The 22,412-nt window shown below is 36.9% G+C and overlaps 1 protein-coding gene across 1 annotated transcript in view; it reads left to right on the forward strand.

The window, feature by feature from the left end:
• The window catches only part of Abca5 (ATP binding cassette subfamily A member 5), a 66,240-nt gene that overhangs the window by 18,421 nt on the left and 25,407 nt on the right, over positions 1-22,412 (forward strand). The window contains exons 8-22 of the mRNA XM_004655143.3: positions 42-271; positions 2,181-2,322; positions 3,655-3,843; positions 5,747-5,894; positions 6,444-6,612; positions 7,382-7,440; positions 8,369-8,479; positions 9,514-9,689; positions 10,277-10,396; positions 12,428-12,566; positions 13,669-13,759; positions 13,917-14,056; positions 15,913-16,032; positions 17,197-17,398; positions 18,332-18,501. Of these exons, the coding sequence (XP_004655200.2) occupies positions 42-271; positions 2,181-2,322; positions 3,655-3,843; positions 5,747-5,894; positions 6,444-6,612; positions 7,382-7,440; positions 8,369-8,479; positions 9,514-9,689; positions 10,277-10,396; positions 12,428-12,566; positions 13,669-13,759; positions 13,917-14,056; positions 15,913-16,032; positions 17,197-17,398; positions 18,332-18,501 (2,206 nt within the window). The remainder of the gene's footprint in view (positions 1-41; positions 272-2,180; positions 2,323-3,654; positions 3,844-5,746; positions 5,895-6,443; positions 6,613-7,381; positions 7,441-8,368; positions 8,480-9,513; positions 9,690-10,276; positions 10,397-12,427; positions 12,567-13,668; positions 13,760-13,916; positions 14,057-15,912; positions 16,033-17,196; positions 17,399-18,331; positions 18,502-22,412) is intronic.

The raw sequence follows: 22,412 nt of genomic DNA on the forward strand, positions 1-22,412 counted from the left end.
GAACTAAATTAATTTAATTTATCTGTATTTTCTGATTATAGTTGAAGACCAATGTTTCTCTTTGGAAGGAGCTGGAATCTACTCAAGCTGTTATCATGGGAGAAACTGCTGTTGTAGAAATAGACACCTTTCCCCGAGGAGTAATTCTAATATACCTAGTCATAGCATTTTCACCTTTTGGATATTTTTTGGCAATTCATATTGTAGCAGAAAAAGAAAAAAAGTTGAAGGAATTTTTAAAGATAATGGGACTTCATGACACTGCCTTTTGGTATGTTATTTAGATTTATTTACCTTGTTTGACAAAGTGTTGATCCTGCTTTCCTGACAATGATGGCCTTTGTTGTAAAAATTTGTGATTAGTCAACAAGCTTCAGCAAGTTGTCCGTTTTTCTTTTTTCTTTTTTAAAATTAATTAACTAATTAATTTGACAGAGAAACAAGTCAGAGAGAGTGACAGAGAGAATGGGTGCACCATGGTCTCCAGCCACTACAAACGAACTCCAGACACATGCACCCCTTTGTGCATCTGGGTAATGTGGGTCCTGGGGAATCGACCCTGGGTCCTTTGGCTTTGCAGGCAAATGCCTTAAACGCTAAGCCATTTCTCCAGCCCCTTTTTTCTTTTTTAAAAATGTTTTTGTTGTTTCGTGGTAGGGTTTCACTGGACTCCAGGTTGTCCTGGATCTCATTCTGAAGCCCAGTCAGATCTCAAACTCATGGCGCCCCTCCTGTATCAGCTTTGCAAGTGCTGTGACTAAAGGCCTACACTCAATTTGGCTTTTTTCTTTTTAACACAAGGGAAGGGGAAAGCTTGTGTTGACAGTACTTTTACCTTGTTTGTTTGTTTGTTTTGTTTTTCAAAGTAGTTGTCTCACTCTAGCCCAGGCTGACTTGGAGTTCACTATGTAGTCTTAGGGTGTCCTAAGAGATCCTTCTACTTCTTCTTCCCAAGTGCAGGAATTAAAGGTGTGCACTACCACACCTGGGTTAGTGCATTTACTTTTTTTTAACTTTTTATTTTATTTTATTATTATTATTATTTTTTTTGTTTTAGAGGTAGGGTTTCACCCAGGCTGACCTTGAGTTCACTATTTAGTCTCAAGTTGGCCTTGAATTCACAGTGATCTTCTTATCTCTGCCTCCACGTGCTGGGATTAAAAGCATGTGCCACCACACCTGGCTTACTTTTCATTTTTATGTTTCAGAAATGATTGGCTTTTAAGAAGGTTTGGATTGTTATTTTGTGGCGAAATAGCTAGATGAGTAGGCGAATCATTCAAGTATGCCAGTTTTAACTCTGTAAAATGGATTGGTTCATTTTTGTCAAGTTAGCTGCCTTTATCCCTAACTATTTTTTTTTTTTTTAAGGTAGGGTCTCACTCTAGCCCAGGCTGACATGGAATTCACTATTTAGTCTCAGATTGGCCTTTAACTCATGGTGATCCTCTTACCTCTACCTCCCAAGTGCTAGGATTAAAGGCATGTGTCACCACACCCAGTTTTCTGTTATTTTTATATATTAACTCATAAAGAAAATTCTGAAATTGGAAGTTTTTCTATTAAATGGGCTTTTCATGTCTAACTGGAAAAGATAAAAAATAAAGCAAAGTTAAATTCTGTAGCAGTTCCAGTGATCTCTGAGTAAATGAAAGCTTGAGTGAGGATAATGATTCCATTGCTGAGATCTTGTTGACTGACAGCTCACATTGTGTAATCTGGTGATTGTGTCCTTGATTGGTAAGAACTGGTTTTTGTTTATAATAATGAAAACTCTCATAGGGTTAAATATAGCACATACCACAGTGGAAATCAAGATAGCTTATTACACTCCTAGTTTTAAGAAAATTAAGGCATGCTGATACCCTCTTAGACTTTTGAGAGCATTAGCCTTAAATTGATCATGAATTGTTATTTGTTTTTCAAGTTTTTTTTTTACTCTGAAAGATACCATTTTATCTCTTGTCAATTAATTAGACTTTTACTTATAAGTTGACTAATGTTATATTTATTAATTATATATGAATATTAATTTCTTTACCTGAACATATGTGGAAATAAATTGACATAAAGAATAAAATGGCTAAAATAAACCGGACGTTTAGTGTCAAGTGATTTTTTTTTTCCACCACTAAAACCTGTGCAGCATTTGACTAAGTATATTTTTATTTCCACCTTAGGCTTTCCTGGGTTCTTCTATATGCAAGTTTGATTTTTCTTATGTCCCTTCTTATGGCTGTCATTGCAACAGCGTCCTCCCTGTTCCCTCAGAGCAGCAGCCTTGTGATTTTTCTGCTGTTCTTCGTGTATGGCTTATCATCTGTAAGTACTTCACCCTGGAAGCTCAAAAACACTTGCTAGTAAAATGAGCTCTTGTTTTCTTTCCTAGGAGCCCAGCCTCCCACTAATGGTCAGTAACTTAGTAGTAGATGATGCAGGATTCTACTACCATATTTTTTAAAAGCTACAACTCTCAGGTTTTTATATCTTTATATGTTTTACCTTTCATGTAAATAGTTGTGCTTCTTATTATCTTTATGTAAATGTGTGTAAGATTTTCTAGTACTGAACTTTTTCCCCTTTAAGAAGTTCTGACTGTTTCATGTTAGTTTATTATTATTTTTATTTAAAGGCTTTTTTTTTTAAAACTTGGGCTGGGGAGGTGGCTCAGTGCCTAAAGGCACTTGCTTACAAACCTTGACAGCCCTAGTTCAATTCTTCAGTTCCCACATAAAGCCAGATGCACAAAATGATAAATGTGCCTAGAATTTGTCTGTATGAGGCCTTGGCATGCCTGTTGGCTATGTGCTCATCTGTATAGTATTGGTCTTTTGACTGTTACTTTAAAATAATGAATTATAAGTAACCTATGCTTTTCCACATATAATAGCCTAATTTTAGATCACTTAAACATATTCATTTTAAATGTCCTTTGTTTAAAAGCTTATTAATGTTCATATATTTTATATATCTAAATGCAATAATACTGGTCCTTATGGTTTCTGTAGATATGGTCACATTTTCCTATGATACAAATGCAGTCTCTACTTGTTACCTTAATTTTAAAGTGTGTATATCTGAATTACTTTATCATAACACTAAGAAACTATAATTTTATTTTTTTTCTCAATTTTTATTAACATTCTCCATGATTATAAAAAATATCCCATGGTAATAACCCCCCCAGCTTTTACCTTTGAAATTCCCTTCTCTATCATATCCCCTCCCCATCTCAATCATTTTACTTCCATATATACAATACCAACCTATTAATTACCCTCCTCCCTGCTTTTCTCTTCCCTTTATAGCTATATTTTCCAATGAAATAATTTGCTCTTTTTGAAAAACTGTTCATGTGTTTACTAAAGAGTGAGAGTCAGACAGAGACAGAAAGAAAGGGAGAATGGGCATGCCAGGGTCTCCTGCTACTACTACAAACAAACTCTGGACACATGTATGTGCCACCCTGTGCATCTGGCTTTATGTGGGTATTGGTGAAGTGAACTTGGGCCATGAGGCTTTGCAACCAAGCACCTTTAACCACTGGGCCATCTCTCAGGCCCCATAACTTGTTCTTTTACAAATAGAAGTTATTTTTGTTTTCATAGCAGTATACATTAGCAATGTATTAACCTTAATATTTATATTTTATAGGTATTTTTTGCTTTAATGCTGACACCTCTATTTAAAAAATCAAAACATGTTGGGATAGTTGAATTTTTTGCCACTGTGACATTTGGATTTGTTGGCCTTTTGATAGTCCTCATGGAAAGCTTCCCCAAGTCACTGGTGTGGCTCTTTTGCCCTTTCTGCCAATGCACCTTTCTGATTGGTATTGCACAGGTGGGTAATTATGTTTATATTTCATTCACCAAGCTTCTTTTTTCTCCAGTTTGATACAGCATCTTATACTAACATGAATGTTTCCTTTGATTTACAAATAAATATTTGAGTGTCATGATAAAGAAATATACTAGAGTGCATTTTATATCTACTTTTTAAAATGGTATCTCTAATTTCAAGCTTTAAGTTAAATATTTTGTTTATAAGTTCTTGGTTTTTTGCTGTAACATAGTAACCTGTTTCAGTGTAATGACTTAGTTTATAAGAAGTCATGGGCCTAAGTGCCAAGTAGTCTAGATCACTTACTGCTACCTTGGAAGTTCATGCCAGAACACCTCCAAGGAGAGTGCTCGCGCGGCAGACAAGCTTGTCACCAGTATGGGTGGATGTTACTGGCTGAGGATTAATGGAATTGCCATTCCTCTGCATATTTAGATATATAACTTTTAAATTTATTATTCCTTATTGGTATAGTGAGAATGTAAATGAAAAAAAGCCTGTAGGAAACTACTTTAGCTGAGTGTAGCTGCTCATGCCTGTAACCCCAGCTCTTGGCGATTGGGTATGAGGGTCACTGTGTGTTTGAGTCTAGCTAGAGCGATAGAATGAGTTCTGGGTCAGTGGGCTAGAGTAGGATCCTGCTTCAGAAACAAGAAACCGCCATGTATGGTGGCACATGCCTTTAATCCCAGCTTTTGGAAGGCAGAGGTAGGAGGATCATTGTGAGTTCAAGGCTAGCCTGAAACTACAGAGTGAGATGCAGGTGAGCCTGGGATATGGTGAGTGCGTACCTCAAATGCAACACAACAAAATAAAACAGAAAAGAAATGGCTTAGCGTAGCAGAAAGTAATTCAGTTAATATACAGAGAAAAATATAACTCCGTACTATATAAGATTACTTATCTTGCATAGAACCTTATGGTTTGTGAGACTAAATTACAATAGATTGTTTCTAAACATCAAGTCAGACAAAATTTAATTTCTTGAAGCCTAAAAACTATTGTTACATATTTTCTTAGGAAATTCGAGTTATAGTTATGGGCTTTTGTTGGAAGTGGTAGAACCCTTCAGTGCCATTCAGTTTATCTCTCATTCACAGATGGAAGACCTGGTCTTCAGATGATATAGTTTATTCACACAGTAGAAGGACCAATACCTACATGAATCCTTAACCTCCAGAACCTTTCTCTTTGTAATCTCACATGTATACTATGAATACTTTAACAGCTTCCATAATCAAAATAACTTCTCCTTCACTAGTAGTATTATAGACATGCTGATCATGATTTTAGTCTCTAGCATTTACTTGACTTCCATGTGGGACCAAAAGTCAGGTCTTAGTTTCTGTGAACATTCCATTTTAGTTTTATTTCTTTTGATTATTATTGCTCTGATTTGAATGACTTACAGACTTGATGATACATGTTTATGACACATAGGTTTGAAAACATGGTTAACTGATATGTTTTGATGAACTTGTATAGTGGTAGTCTTTTTTGTTTTCTTTATAAGTTCATATTACTGGTCTACTAAAGTGGCTTTTCTCACCCTGGATGTGATGAGTTATACTCAATAGCATTGCTTTGCTGTCATCTTTTTTTTTTTGAGGCAAACTCAACAGACTGGCCCCCTTTTTTATTGTGAGAAGGAGGTCGGGGGAGGAGGGAGAGAGGATTGGTGCACCAGGGCCTCAAGCCACTGCAGTTGAACTCCAGATGCTTATGTCCCCTTGTGCACATATGCAGCATTGCACGCTCGTGTCACTGTGCATCTGGCTTATATGGGACTCAGAGTCAAACATGAGTCCTGAGGCTTCACAGGCAAGCACTTTAATGCTATGCCATCTCTCTAGCCCTGCTGTTGTCATTTTTATGTAATAATGTTGGTATTCGTGTTTTATAGGTCATGCATCTAGAAGATTTTCATGAAGGCGCTTCATTTTTTAATCTGACTGAAGGCCCCTATCCTCTGATCATCACCATCGCCATGCTAGTGCTTGACAGCATCTTCTATGTCCTCCTGGCTGTCTATCTTGATCAGGTCATCCCAGGTATGCAGCTGGTTACTGGATAGTTTTTAAAGATGGCTAGGTGATTTTGCTCACATAGAGTCATTTTATCTTTTTCCCCCTATCCAAAGTATTCTAAGTCATATTGGGTGTTAAAACTTTTAATTTTATTTCACAGACTGTATTTAGTGCATGTCTTAGCCATTAATGAATATAAGGAGATTGTGTAACAAGAGACAAGTTTGATTTGAAAGTCTTGTGACCCAAGCTGGACCTTATATCTTAATCCCTCCTTAAGTCTTTTGAAACTAATGTGTTTTATTATTTTACCTTCTGATGTCCAAAACTATGAAGTAATCTTGTAACCTTCACCTTTTATCATTAAGTGTGCAGTCAGCTATTACTCACAATATTTAGTATCTAGCACTCCTTCCCTCTTTTTGAACGCCTCATTACTTTTGACTATATGTGAAGCCTGTCTAATATTGTAACTTACTAGCCTGGGTGACTTTTTAAGATTAAATAAAGTTACAATTTAGAAGATAGTTCAGCAGATTTGTTATAACCTGATTTAAAAATTTTTATTTTTAGGAGAATTTGGCTTACGGAGATCATCATTATACTTTCTAAAACCATCTTATTGGTCCAAAAACAAGAGAAATTATAAGGAGTTATCAGAGGGCAATGTTAATGGGAATATTAGTCTTAATGAAATTGTTGAGCCCATTTCTTCAGAATTTATAGGCAAAGAAGCTATAAGGTATGATTCATCTTTGGCATGTTAGGTATGAGTACTGTGGGTGGAAATTGCCATGTGTAAATTCTCTTTGATTACCATATAAGATATGGAAAAAGACAGTTCACATTTATAAAAGACAAAAGATTTGTATGATCTGAAGAGAAGCCAGAGCATGACATTTCAGTTTTGTAATGTGCTGACATGAAGTGACATCTGGTTTATATTCCCTTAACTAATGTAGTAATGAAATGATAAATCAGAGATGAAAAGAAATCTACTGTTTGCTTGAATAAGATCTTTACTTATTTTAGAAGTTGTCATAGCATGAAACATGAATCAATGATGCATAAAATGAGAAAGTATTACACTTTTGTGGCTTCTTTAATGTAATACAATTAGTGTTAATTTTCTTTGGTGCTATGTTTTAGTGGGAAGGTAGTTTAGTGTTATTCGTATTACATATGACAGCCTTTTGAGACTCAACTTTTGGCACAAGAATGCACATTTATTTATTTATTTTGGGGCACATGATCACAAAGTATCCCTAATGGCATTTTTTTTCTTTTTAAAATTTAAACAACCGTAATCTTATCTTAATACTGCTTAAAGTAAGGAGAAAGTATCTTTGTATTTCTAGAGACATACATCTAGTCCAAATTTTGAAAAGTACATTTTAAAACAAGATAGCTTGTTAGAAATACTATACATGTAAACACACATAATTATAAGCATGCTTGCACAGTCTTGTGTTTTCAGAATAAATGTTATTCAGAAAACTTGTGTTTTTCAGAATAAATGGTATTCAGAAGACATATAGAAAGAAAAATGAAACTGTGGAGGCTTTGAGAAGTAAGTAGCTTACCTCGTATTTGGTCTACATTGATAAAGTACAAATTGAGAAGCAATTTGTAAAGATACTGGCAAATTTAAACTTACCATGATTTTCTGTCTTGCCTTAGAAACATTTGGTATGATGAGTGTTCACAATAAAATTTGTAATGTGAAAGTAGCAAAGCCAAAAGGAATATCAGCATGAAAAATACCCAGTTATTTGAACCAATTTATGTTCTTTTAAATGTTGTTATTGTGTATGTATATACATGTTAGTTTTTCCATTTTATTTTGTTTGTTGGAAATAACTTTCCTGAGATCTGTAGATATTTAGTAGAGTGTCTGTCTGTTAGTACAGACACAATAAAATACACCACATGCTGATCCTTGTGCCTGTGTTTAACCATGCCCAGCTTACTTAGCAAATTTTGTACTGCTGATTAATTTATAGCTTTTTTTTTTTTGCCAATTAAGATTAATTCTTCTTTGACTTTAATTCTCTTAGGAATTTCCAAAAGTCAGTATATAGAAAACCCTCAGTTATTTTGTATATACATCTTGAGTCTTAATATAGGAACATGCTAATTAAGTTCATAGTCATGTCCTTTTCTTACTGTTCATGCCATTGACCTATGCCAAGAAGCTGCTTAACCTACTCTAAATATAAACATAGTAACTTAGAATGCTTGTTTTATTTAACTGGTTTTTCAAGGTAGAGTCCCACTTTGGCCCAGGCTGACCTGGAATTAAGTATATAGTCTCAGGGTGGCCTCAAACTCATGGTGATCCTACCTCTGCCTCTGAGTGCTGGGATTAAAGGCGAGTGCCACCATGCTCAACACTTTGAATGTTTGTTGAAGTTTGTTTTCTTACTTTAAGATTGCTCAAATTGATGAGTTGTATTACATAGCTGAACAGAAATAAGAATTTCTTTTCCTTGCATCAGATCTGTCATTTGACATATATGAAGGTCAGATCACTGCCTTGCTTGGCCATAGTGGGACAGGAAAGAGTACACTGATGAATATCCTTTGTGGACTGTGCCCACCTTCTGATGGTGAGAGTTTCTACTTCAGAAAAACCTTGCTGTGTTTTCTTAGTGTTGCTATCCACTGAACCACTGTATGCAGCCGTGATTTGTTGTCTCATGTATACTAGATGACTTTGTCAGTGATTTGAAATAACTTCTTTATGTATCTGTGAAAAGTGTTTTTCTTTTTCTTCACTGTATTTGTTTTTATTAAAAATGAAAATGAGTTTATAATGCTTATTAATACACTTAAAAAGATCTAATTTTGTTCCTATTTCCAGTACATATTTATATGTATACATACTTATTCTTTATTTCTAAGGAAAGATAAATCAATAATTGGTTGAAAATTAAATCAGACTTCTAGACTAATTCAGACTAAGAAATTAAATACAAATTTATAAATATGCAGCTAGATAAAACCATAAGTATTAACTTCATCACCTCAAATAAAAATGTAAGGGCAGTACATCAAAGGGATAACTTTGGCTTGTGATTGAGTTACGGATGTGAACTCCATACAGAATCCTGTGATTCCACATTAATCACACAGTGTGGCAGCAGCATAAGTTACTTCATCAAAGGTTCTTTCAACCTTGTGAATGAAACGTAACTTCTAAAATGAGTTTTGCTCTTTTCCTTGTTCTTGCTTGCGTTAGTCATAGTACCCAGCCTTATTGAAAGACCTGCAGTTGTTCTTACATTATCAACTACCTAAGGTATAACTTTTAGTTCTTTCTTTTAGTATCCAGAATGAAGGAATGTAAGTAATGCAACTGTCGTTATGTTATTTATATTTGGCATTAAGTTTGTAGTTTCTTGCCTTTTCCACCATGTAACATGACCTGGAAGTGAAGCAAAATGACATTGAAATACACATGAAAATGTATTACCAATAATATGGAAATAAAGATGCATTATAGCTTCCAAAATGAGATTAATTCTTACTTTACATATATGTGTTGTAATCATATCACTAAGTTATTAGGATGCATCAAAACTTAGATATTTTTAACACTCGGTGTCTTTAATGTAAATGTAAATATTTATTTTGCTTTTAGGGGTTGCTTCTATATATGGACATAGAGTCTCAGAAATAGATGAAATGTTTGAAGCACGAAAAATGATTGGCATTTGTCCACAGTTAGATATAAACTTTGATGTTTTGACAGTAGAAGAAAATTTGTCAATTTTGGCTTCAATCAAAGGAATACCAGCCAACAATATTATACAAGAAGTATGTTACTCATATAGAAATGATCATTGTGTTGCCTGTAGATGAATAACCTTTTATCATAACTAGTATAATAAACATGCTTGAAAATACAAACATATAAGATATGTTCTGAGCAGATAAACTGAAAGTTACTACAAAATACTAGGAAGATATTGGAGTGCACATTTTAGCACACATGAACAGCTCTGGTTCCTTTTGGAGGGTACTTACTTCTGTCTTCCCCTCCACCGCACTTGTTTGCTCTGCCTTTGCTTCCATTCTCCTCTTTACTTTCATTCCTAATGCTCCCATAGATGCAGGGCCTTCATGCTGATCTGATCGGATTTCTTTTCTCTACCCATAAAAGCACAAAAGTAAAATAGACTTTTCCCCAAGAATCTTGTGACTTACTATTTTCAAAATTGTTAAGTATTTGCCATAGTTAAACATCACAGTAAATGAGTATTTTTAAAATTGATACTAAAAGTATTTTGGAATTATATTATTGAAATGATGCTTAACATAACTAATAACTTAAAATGTATCAAGACAAGTGGTCATGTAAATGGTAACTTTAAAAACAGCTTTGTTCTCACGTTACTTTTCAGGTACAGAAAGTTTTACTAGATTTGGACATGCAGGCCATCAAAGACAACCAAGCAAAAAAGTTAAGTGGTGGTCAAAAAAGAAAGCTGTCTTTAGGAATTGCTGTTCTTGGGAATCCAAAGGTAAATAAAATAGAAGTTTAACTCATAAGATCATTTTAAGTTACATTAGAAAGGATGAAAGTTATGGAAACATTTAAAAGCATTGTATAAAGTTTAATCATACATAAAATATATTTAACATAATTATGGGACAAGAATGTAAGTGATGGACTCAGTTATGTCTGTAACATTTTTTAAATTGAGAGAGAAAATGGGCTCACCAAGGTCTTTAGCCACTGCATATGAACTTCAGATGCACATGCCACCTTGTGCATCTGGCTTATGTGAGTACTGGGGAATTGAATCTAGGTCTTTGGGCTTCACAGGCAAGTACCTTACTGCTAAGCCATCTCTCTGGTCCTGCAGCATTTTTTTTTTTAAATTTCAAAAAAGATCCAATTGGGCACAGTGGCATATACTGCAATCCCAGTTACTCAAGAGGCTGAGGTGGGAAGATAGCCTGAGTCCTTAAGCTTAAGACCAGCCTGGGCTACAAAGGGAGACTCTTTCCCAAAACAAGCAAAAAAGAAAAAAATCTGAAGAAAATAAGGCACCAACTAACATGTTAAATTTGAACATGGCTGCAGTATTTGTCTGTTATACTTTTTGTGCATATGTGTGAATATGGGCACGGGCGCCTGGCATAGTGCATGTGTGGTGGCCAAAGGACAACTTTGGGCGTCAGTCCTCGCCTCTCACCTTGTTTGAAGTTAGAGTAACATCTCCACTGCCTGTAGCTTGCCTGTGAGCGTCCGTGGCACTCCTGGCTTTGCGTGGGATCTGGGGGTCCAGCCTCAGGCATGCACACTTGTTTGGCAGGTGCTTTCGCCACTGAGTCATGGCTCCAGTTCTGTTCAGTTACTTTTTATAGCTCTAAAAAACGTAAGAGCTGGTGATACAAGTCAAGACAGGGAAACATCGCAGGCACAGGACAGCGTGTCCCTGTCCTGGTGCTTTGGTCTCACACGTGTTTGTACTGCAGCACCAGAAGCAGCTGAGGCTTTGCTGCGCACACTGGAGAGAGCCTTGGTGGTCCTCACCATCCCACTGTACTCCTCCTTTCTGCTGGAGGTTGGGTGACTGTGGACTTTGATACTTTGCTAATCGGACTTCCTTCCAGCACCTACCATCATGGTTTTTGCCAAGTGTGGTGGCACATACACTTGAAAGGCTTTGCTAGGAGGATCCTGAGCTGAGGCCATTTTGGATTATGGGCTGCATAGTGAGACTGTTAAAAGTCAAAAATTTTTGCTTTTAATGAACTAGTATAGAACATGCTTCTCTAAAATATCTACAAATATAATTCTCTCTACAAATATAATTCTCTCTACAAATATAATTATTAAGGATGATAACAGTATATTATTATCTGATTATGATACTATATGATACTAATGATACTAATACCTTATATACAGTCACAAATTATTTTAAAAATATACCAAGGAGAATATTCACTCATAATTCTATGTAAGCTAAGATTGTGAGTGAAAATCTCTCCTTCTGTTGGTAGTGCATGTATGTCTAGTGTATGTATGTATGTGCATATGCATGTGTCCTGCACACACTCATGCAGAGGCCAGAGGTGGACATCAGGTTTCCTCTTCTCTCTCTTTTCTACTTTATTTCCTTGAGAGACAGAACCTCTCTGAACCTAGAGCTTCCACTCCTTTCCCTTCCCCCACTGCCCTGGGTCAGAGGCTGACCAGGAAGCCATAGCAATTCTTCTTTCTCAGCCTTCTGCAGGACTGGGACTAGAGCCACGCAAGGCCGTAACTGGCTTTTCATGTGGGTTCTGAGACTTGAACTCAGGCCCTCATGGTTGGGTGGCATGTACTTCCAGCCCCACAACACTGGTAGTGCTAGGTGGCCTGTTACGTTACTTGCTACTCACAATTGTTAAAAGCTCGACTACTTTAGTTTTTGTTTGTTACTATTATATGTGTGGGGAGGGAAGAAAAGAAAATACCAACTTGAGGTGAAGATGCTTTACAGTATCCACATGTTCTTTACATTCTTGTTTCTTGCTCTTCTGTTCTCCTTGTCACACAGATACTACTGCTGGATGAACCCACAGCTGGCATGGACCCCTGTGCACGTCATATTGTTTGGAATCTTTTAAAGTACAGGAAAGCCAATCGAGTGACAGTGCTTAGTACTCATTTTATGGATGAAGCTGACATTCTTGCTGGTGAGATTTTCATTTTATTTTTAAAAGGCCATGGGCCAGCACAGAGGGTGACATAGGAACACTAAGTCTTGGGGAATAAACAAGCTATTGTCTGTGTATCTGGCTTCACATGGGTACTGGAGAATTGAATCAGGGTCAACTCAGGCCAGGAGGCTTTGCAGAGCAGTGTCTTTACAGATGTCATCCAAGTTCCAACTGGAAGCAGGCCATTCTAAGGGTAACACTCACTGGCCTGTTAGGGTTACCATTGTCTGCACCATTTTGTGTATTCATGCATGAATAAAGAATCTAGGTTTAAATTCACATGAGATTTTAATTTTTTTAATGTTTATTTATTAGAAACAAAGAGAGGGAAAGAGGGGACAAGGGAGGGAGGGAGAGAGAAAGGGAGAGAAAGAATAGGCATGCCAGGGCCTCTAGCCACTGCAAATGAACTCCAGACACATACACCACCTTGCGCATCTGGCTTATGTGGGAACTGGAGATTTGAATCTAGGTCATTAGGCTTCACAGGCAAGTGCCTTAACTGCTAAGCCATCTCTCAAGCCCAAGATTTTTATTTTATTTTATTTTATTGGTGTTTTGAGGTAGGGTCTCACTCTAGCCCAGGCTGACCTAGAATTCACTATGTTGTCTCAGGGTGGCCTCGAACTCACAGCAATCCTCCTACCTCTGCCTCCCGAGTGCTGGGATTAAAGGCATGCGCCACTATGCCTGGTTCTTCAGCAGTTTCTTAAAATAAAATAAAGCCAGCAAGCTTTATTTTTGTCAGTTTTGTTACTTTTCTTGTATATTAGGTTATAATGAAAATTCCTGTATTTCTAAGCCTTTTAGGAAGAGTCTGAGCTATTTGGAAGTAGTAGTGATGAAAGTGTATTCTGGGCTCAAACGACTTGGGAACAGTTCCTGCCTGTGTTACACAATAGTCCTGTGAAGCATATTCAAGCAATGTTTGTCTCTCTGCCCCCGGATCTTATCTGGAGTTTGCTGTGACTGATGATACAGTGCTTTGATGGCTTTCATTCAATAATATCTAAAATGTAAATACCAATTCCTAATGCTCTTGTTAGCTGAAAATTGAAATGTAACTTTTTGTTTGCAGATAGGAAAGCTGTAATATCACAAGGAATGCTGAAATGTGTTGGTTCTTCAATTTTCCTCAAAAGTAAATGGGGGATTGGCTACCGCCTGAGGTACCATTCATTCTTTATTCACTTCATTCTCTTTGTGTTTATTCTTTAGCTACTGTTACTTTATTTTACTTGCCTTAGTGTGCCATAACCATCTTTTGTGATGCAGAAAGTAATTTAAAGCATTCAGAAGTTAATTACGGTTTCTGGTTTTTCTCAGCATGTACATAGACAAGTATTGTGCCTCAGAGTCCCTGTCCTCGCTGGTGAGGCAGCATGTCCCTGGAGCTACCTTACTGCAGCAGAATGACCAACAGCTTGTGTACAGCCTGCCTTTCAGAGACATGGACAAATTCTCAGGTATTTCTGAGATTCATATTGGGGACAGGTCTTTTCATTTCCTTTTTCATTTATTTCTCTGTCATATTTTCATGTTCCCTGGTGGCCAGATCTAATATTTGGTTCTGTTGTTTTTTGTTGTTGTTGTTGCTGTTGAAAATCTGAACTACTACACATTAATGTATATGTGTGTTTGTGTTTGTTTGCATCTTTTTATTAATAATATACCAGGAATGGTAATATGCTAATTTAAATACTTAATAAAAGAAAAACTTAAAAACAGCTGTATTTATCAGAATGTCAAAAAATACAAAAAGAAATTGAGGTTCACTTTGGTGGTGTGAGCCTGTAATCTGAACACTTTTGGGACAGAGGTGTGAGGGTCACTGCAAGGTTGAGGCCATTCTGGTGTACATAGCCAGTTCCAGGCCAGCTAGGCCTATATAACAGAGGCTTTAAAAAAAGGAGAGAGAATCAAAAAAATTAATATAACGTTCATCACTTTACCTTGAGGATTCCTGAGGATAAGGCTGTATATATGTGTTGGTGTGTGTTCTCAAGTTATTTTCCAATTTCAGAATAAATTATAAAGTAATTGTTTTAATTTATATTTACTATTATCATTGATCTTTGTTTCAACTTTACAATGAGGAACTCAAATTTGGTTTCCTTCTGTTTAGGAGTTGTTTAGCCAAAAAGATTACTGATACATATTGTGCAGAATTTTTATAGCATTTATCTTAAAGTTAGGAATATGTTTTCTTTAGGAGCTTAATTGATTCCTTTCAACAAAAAGAAATCACTTATTAACTGGATTGATACAGCCATTCCGACTTAATGCACCTTGTCTCATCATTCCACATGTCATGTGCCATCACAGTGGATTTAATGTAGAAACCATTTTATGAGAATACATCTGCCCACTGAGATTTTGTAGACGTAAAGCAATGTCTTCTCTTTTTGTAGTTCTAAAAAATTAAAAATAAATTATATTAACATATAGTTTTGTTGTTTGTAAAATAGTTAGCAATTACTATGTATTGTTTAATATAACAATCTCTTATTTTTATTTATTTACTTTTTTGTTTTTTTCAAGGTAGGGTCTCACTCTGGTCCAGGCTGACCTGGAATTAACTATGTAGCCTCAGGGTGGCCTCAAACTCATGGCAGTCTTCCTACCTCTGCCTCCCAAGTGCTGGGATTAAAGGCGTGCACCACCATGCCCAGCAACAAGCTCTTTTAATTTCAAGTACTATGAAATATTTTATTTAATGTATAATATGGTATCTCATGGATATATTTCCATAAGCAAAGCTTCCTTGTGGTAGTTGGCAAACTTTTAAAAATGTTAAAAGTGTTCTGAGACCAAAATATTGAGAACCACTGTGTTTGCTAAGTAAATTTAATCACACTGTAGTATCTTTTGTCTTTTTGAGCCAAGCTCTCACTGTACGATCCATGTTGGCCTGAACTCACCAGGTAGCCAGCCTTCTTATGGCCTTGATTTCATGGTAGTCCTTTGACCTCAGCCTGCAGGGTACTGAGATTACAAGCCTGAACCACCATGCCTGGTTCAGATTCAGTTTTTTAGTTTTCACTTAAAAAAATAATTACTTACTTACTGGCAAGCAGAGAGATCAAGAGTGGGAGAGAGAGAAAAGAAGAAATATATATATGCCAGGGCCTCTAGCCACTGCAAACAGCCTCAAAATGTATGTGTTACTTTGTGCATCTGACTTTATGTGGGTACTGGAAATCGAGCCTGCAGACAAGCGTCTTAACTGTTAAGCCATCTCTCCAGCCCCAGATTCATTTTGAGTGATATTTTACAGTGGTTTGGTAGTATGTTTAACTATACCATCTATTTTTCTACGTAGGTTTGTTTTCTGCTCTAGATATTCATTCAAATTTGGGTGTTATTTCTTATGGTGTTTCCATGACGACTTTGGAAGATGTATTCTTAAAGCTAGAAGTTGAAGCAGAAATTGACCAAGCAGGTAAAAACAGAACTTAGAACAATTTTAGGAATGAAATGGACCAATGGTTAACAAGACAATTATATAGGCACACGGAATTTATGTTATGTTAGGGAAGGAAGCAAGAAAAGAAATAGTAAATAAATAGCCGAAGTGTTTACTCATAGTGATAGCAATTATGAAGCAGGTAAATAGTTGTTCCTAGGAGGCAGTTAACGTAGATTGCATTGTCAGGGAAGATTTTATTGATGAGCTATTTGAATAGAGACTTGAATAACAAGAACAATCCATGCATGCAAGCATCTTGGGACAAAATTTACCAGATTAAAAAAATAACAAAAAGTACTATTGCTTAGCTATTAATTAATTGAATGTCTTTGTGGGACCAAAAAGAAGACCACCATGGCTGAAGCATTTAGACAGTAATGGTAACTGAAGTCCGAGGGTATACAGTAGCTAGATCATTTAGACAGTGACTGTAACTGAAGTTTAAGGCTGTAGATCATGGGACAGGTCATGTTTTACCCCTGAACATCTGTGAAGAGCTTAGTTAATTTTCTCAGTGAAGTGTGAAGCTGTCAGAATTTTAACATAGGGGCATACCATGGTCTGGCTTGTGTTTGGAAAGAACACATTGTGGGCTGGGGATGTAGTTCAGTAGGCAGCACTTGCCTGGCATGAGCAATATGCTGGGTGATCCCCTAGCACTTAGTGGTTAGAAAATTCTTAGCTAATTCAGGCTGGAAGGGTGGCAGTGAAATCTGTGAGCAGCAGGCTTGATGCTTGATTTTCACCTGCTGCGCCCCGTGGTGATTTGCTGCAGACTGGTGCAGAGAGGAAGGAATCAGGAAACTTTTTCAGCTTTTGCTGTGAAAACTGGGGATGAGATTGCCGCTTTCTGACATCACAGGAGGAAGAAGTTTATAAAAAGATGAAATATAGTCATGGCTTTTACCTGTATTGTTTGAGATGTATCTGGGAGTAAGTAGAGCTATGCTGAAGGTAGAAATTTTAAAGTTAAATAGAGGTTGTGCTTAAAAAAAGCCAAGGTATATGAGTTCCATTTGCTTGACATCACTGTTATAATGTGTCAATATTTTTTCAATTGACATGATTTAGAAAAGTCTTGTCATTTTTAAAGGAATACTTCAAGATTTTTTTCTGTTTCCTTTTGTTGGCAAATAGATTATAGCGTATTTACACAGCAGCCACAAGAAGAGGAGATGGATTCAAAGTCCTGTGATGAAATGGAGCAGAGCTTGCTTATTCTTTCTGAAACCAGAGCTTCTCTAGTGAGCACCATGAGCCTCTGGAGACAGCAGGTGTCCACAATTGCGAAGCTTCATTTCCTCACCTTGAAACGAGAAAGCAAATCGGTGAAATCAGTGTAAGTATAATGATTGTTCTTTTGAAAGCTTGTGTGCAAATTGGAATTACCACCTAAATTTTTAAAATAATAACTAAATTTTTAAAATACTAAAATGGTAATTTTATGATATCAGAAAAAATACAGTCATTTTATCACATGCCTCTGGAACTTAGTCCAGGCTGACTTGGAATTCACTATGTAGTCTCAGGGTGACCTCAAACTCATGATGAACCCCCTACCCCTGCCTCCCAAGTGCTGGGGTTAAAGGCATGTGCCACCACACCCCACCTGTCTAGTTCTTTTTTGATACTAGGTCTCTATATAACTCAGAATGGCCTCAAACTCAAATCTTCCCAAGTGCTAGGAAGAATTACTTTTTCATGCCTGGCAAGAATTATTTTTTAAGAATATATATGGTGTAACCGAGCATTGTGAATTACTAATGAGATGTGATACTCTATAAAGTGGAGACAGATTGTAGGACAAGGACATCTTTTGGGTAGGAGGACATCATGTGTAGGGTAGTCCTTCGCTTTGCTACCTGAGAGGAGCAGTAGCACTGCATGGGACTAAGTCATGATTGGGGTAAAGTTTTAAACTTTCTGACTTTATGTCTGATTCTTTCACAATTAAGACTATGCTTACATTGTCTGTAATGTTTTATGGATGAAGCAGATCTAAAATATACTTTTACAGCTCTTTTTCTGTCCTTGCTTCTACTTCATAACTTTTAATTTTGTCATTTAATATACTAACTCCAATATTGTTATAAGATCATTTTTGGTAGTGGATTTCTTAAAAGGTGGTCTTTTTTGTTGTTACTGCTGAATTGTTTTGTCTTGCTGGTTACTTTTTGAATTGTCTGAGGCCTGAATCTATGCAATGTGGTAAAGACTTCTGGTGGATTTGCATAGCTGTGTGCTTTCAGCTGTGCTGTTATTTTTCTTCCAGGTTGCTCCTGCTTCTGATTTTTTTTGCAGTACAGATTTTTATGTTTATGGTCCACAATTCACTTAAAAATGCTGTAGTTCCTGTCAAACTTGTTCCAGACTTGTATTTCCTGAAGCCTGGAGAAAAGCCTCATAAATACAAAACGAGTCTCTTGCTTCAAAATTCTACTGGTGAGAGCATGTGAAGGTGTGAAGGTAGATGTTGTGTTGGGTGGGCCGTGGGTTTGAGGGGTAGTCACAGCTCACAGGCTGAGACAGCAGAACTGCATTTAATGAAGGTAAAGGCATAGCCTGTCACTGCAAAATTTAAATTATTTATCTTACTGATCTGAACAATATATTACATAAGTAAAATTTGGTTTTTGTAATTGACATTTAAAAACTCAAATTTGTACTGCTTATAAACAAAATTTAAGTTCTTTTAAAAATAGGAATAAACCCCTTACTAAACTGCTTTATCAATTCATGATGAGCAAATAAACCTGAGAAGCTATAAAATTTATTTTGAAAAGAATTGCAGTTAATATATATATATATCATTAAATATTTTTATAGAATTGTTCTGTCCTTGAAGCACTGTTTAAAGAATCGGTGAAAGTTAAGAAACTTGAACCTTACATATAAAAGTCTACAGTTGACTGTTAAAATACAGTTTATACTCTGTTATCTGTGCCTGTTCTCACAACATAGTTGACAAATATGAATAGCATTTCTTCTCAAAAAATATTTTTATATATTTATTTACTTGCAAGTGGGGTGAGGGGGAGGGACAGAGGAAAAATGAATATGAGCTAGGGCCTCTAGCTACCAGAAATGAACTCCATGTGCAAGTGTCACATTGTGTCTTTATATGGGTACTGGGGAATTGAGCCCAGGTCCTTAGGCTTTGCAGGCAAGTGCTGTAACCATTTCTCTAGCACAGAAAATTTCATGTTTTTACAAATAAAAATAACAGAAGGTTCTTATTTCCAAAATATAAAAACCCAATACAAAATGTTCATGCATGATCAATTATTTTTACAGCATCTCCCATTTTTATAGATAACTTCTAGTCTGAGGCATTGTAAAAAAACTAAATTACTTTTAAAATAACTACTATTGAAATCTGGTGTCATGTATATACATAGTCAATCCTTCCTGGGGAAGATGAATTTGACGTGAAAATTACTCTTGAAGAGAATATGTTATGTGTTACAGTTTTCTTCTTTCACCTAGAAATCTGTATTTAGATCATACTCACCCCCCCTTACCCTCTGGAATCCCCTTCCCATTCATTTATTTGTAAACACCTTTCTGAACTAATCCCCTCTCCACTTTCGTGTCTTTTTGTTTGTTTGTTTTTGTGTCACACTGATTTGAGTTAGTGTTGCCTGTATGAGCATGGGTGGGGTTTACTTACTAGAGTGGGTAATTTACCAGTGGGTTCACTACTGAAGAACATGGCTGCCCCTCCCCCAACAACCACTAACTGCTCCTAACTTCTCTAAAAGGAGTTGTATCTCATGCGCCCATCCCCCTTCCAAGATGGAATATTGACAGACTCCATCTTGTGCAGGAAATTACTGCTGCTGTGAGTTCACGAATGCAGTGTGCACTTCATGTTCAGAAAACAGCCTGCACAGTAGTCCTCTGAGCTGCAGCTGTTACCTTCTTTCTCCCTTCTCTTCTGTGATACTCCCTGAGCTTCGGAGGGGAGCCTTAGAGGTCCTATTTAAGGTTTAGCACACAATAGTCATACATTCTTAGCACTTTTGCCAGCTATGTGTCTCTGCAATAACTTTTACCCACTGCATACAGAAACTTCTGTGACAGAGGCTGAGAGCAGCAAGCACAAAGCTATGGGTGTAAACATAGGTATTTTGAACATAATTTGACAATTTGTCCATTGAGCATAACAACATTAGTACCCCGCCCAAGCCTGTGATCTCCCCAGCCATGGGCTTTTGACAAGATTTACAATACCACTCATGAGTTCCCTGAGGTGGAACAAGCTTCAGAAAACAAGCAGAATATGGTTTGTTACTCCAATTGCAATCATGCCTCTATTGCACCAGGAGACATATCTTACCTGACAGGTCAGTTATGGAGCACACAGCTGGGTAAGGCTATGATGATGTTTCTCCCTCAGAACAGGACCTTCCTGCACTATGAATAGCTAACCAGCAGGGAGGGAGCCCCCAGTTCAGTTCTAGCTTGATTTCTCTAAGCATGTAGTGCTTTCAGCATTGGGGATTTACCATCTAGTTTTGGTGGACAAGCAACAGTGGGAATAGCTTATATTGGTTTATGTTGGTTTGTGGGCCACTGGGACCTCCCTGACTTACAAGCTGATAGGGAAGCATCTGTGATGGTTTGGATGTAAAATGTCCCCTATAGAATCCTTGTTTGAATCCTTGATTTGAGTATTTGAGCACTTGTGCAGTGTTTGGAAGGTGGAATTTTGTTGGAAGGACGTATGTCACTGGGGTTAGGCCTTGAGGCATTACAACCTAGTCCTGTTGTCTCTTATTACTTCCTCTCTGCTGATGTAAACAATGATCTAGGCTTCCCCTTCAGGCCAGCTATGTCTTTCCCACCATATGGGCACTTTACTTCTGGCACTAAAACTAAGTAACTTCTCTCCTTCCCAAATCTGCTTCTGGTCAGGTCTTTTGTCCCAGCAACAAGAAAGTAACTGATACAGCTTGGCACTGGGATTTCAATTAATAACATGTATCTTCTGGGAGCAACATTATCTATCCATTCAGTCTTTTAAAACATTATTTTCAGTTAGCTTACAAAGTAGTAGGCTGTCACATGGCTTTTTCATTCATCCTTAGCTTTGGTTATCCCTTGTCCCTCCCTGTTCACCTCCCCCAGGTTATTCTTTTCTTCTTTCATACCATGTGTGTTCTATTAGCCCAAACTTCGCTCCTCTCAGTACCCCCGTGGTCCCTTTATAGATTCCTGTCCTCTGCAGGTATTCACTTCAATTTGTACAAGCAGATCTAAAACTGTGAAGCTAGGATCTGTGTATGGGCGAGAAAAAGCAGTGTTTATCTTTCTGGGCTTGGGTTACCTCACTCAGCATAATATTTTCTGGCTCCATTATCCCACAGATTCCATCATTTCACTTTATTTGCAGCTGGATAAAATTTCATAGTATATATTATTGTATTTTAATTATCCATTCATCAGTTGATGCTCATTTAAGCTGGTTCCATTTCCTAGCTATTGCGAATAGATCAACAGTGTACATGGATATGAGTGTATATCAATTCTATGATATAGAATCCTCTTGGATATATGCCCAGGAGTGGTATAGCTGGGTCATATTGTAGTCCTGTTTTTAAGTTAAAATTTCATTTATTTTTTTACTTGAGATAATGAATGAATGAAAATGGGAAGATCTCGGCCTCTTGCTCTGCAGATGCGCTCTAGAGACATGCACTACTTTGTGTACCTGGCCTTATGTGGGTACTGGGGAATTGAACTCAGGCCTACAGACTTTGCAAGCAAGCACTGAAACCACCAAGCAATCTCCCCAGCCCATTGTTTTTAACTTTTTGAGAAACTGCCACACTAATTTCCTTAATGACTGTACCACTTGACACTCTCACCAAAAGTGAGTAAGGATTCCATATCTTTGACAGCATTTGCTATCATTTGTTTTTTTGATAATAGTCTAGGGTGACATGGAATTTTAGAGTAGTTTTGATTTGTGTTTCCTGGATGACTAAGGATTTTGGACACTTTAAAATAATGGTCAATTTTTTTTTTTGAATAATTGAACCTGGGTCTTTGGGCTTTGCACCTTTACCTGCAGAGTCATCTCTCCAGCCTCTGTATTTCTTGTTCTGAGAACTCTCTGCTCAGTTCCATGGCCCATTTTTTAATTGGGTTGTCTGTTGTCTTGATGCTTAGTTTGTAAGTTCTTTCTGTGTTCTAGTTACTCATCTTTTGCTAGATAGATAGCTGGAAAAGCCATTCTATTGGCTGCCTCATTTGTCAGAAAGTTTCCTTTGTTGTATAATCAGTTTCTGATTTCATGAAGTCCCATTTGCCAATTGTTGGCCTTATTTTCTGATGAGAAATCAACCAGC

Source organism: Jaculus jaculus, chromosome 9, assembly GCF_020740685.1.
Source record: "Jaculus jaculus isolate mJacJac1 chromosome 9, mJacJac1.mat.Y.cur, whole genome shotgun sequence".
In the NCBI taxonomy this organism is placed as follows: Eukaryota; Metazoa; Chordata; class Mammalia; order Rodentia; family Dipodidae; genus Jaculus; species Jaculus jaculus.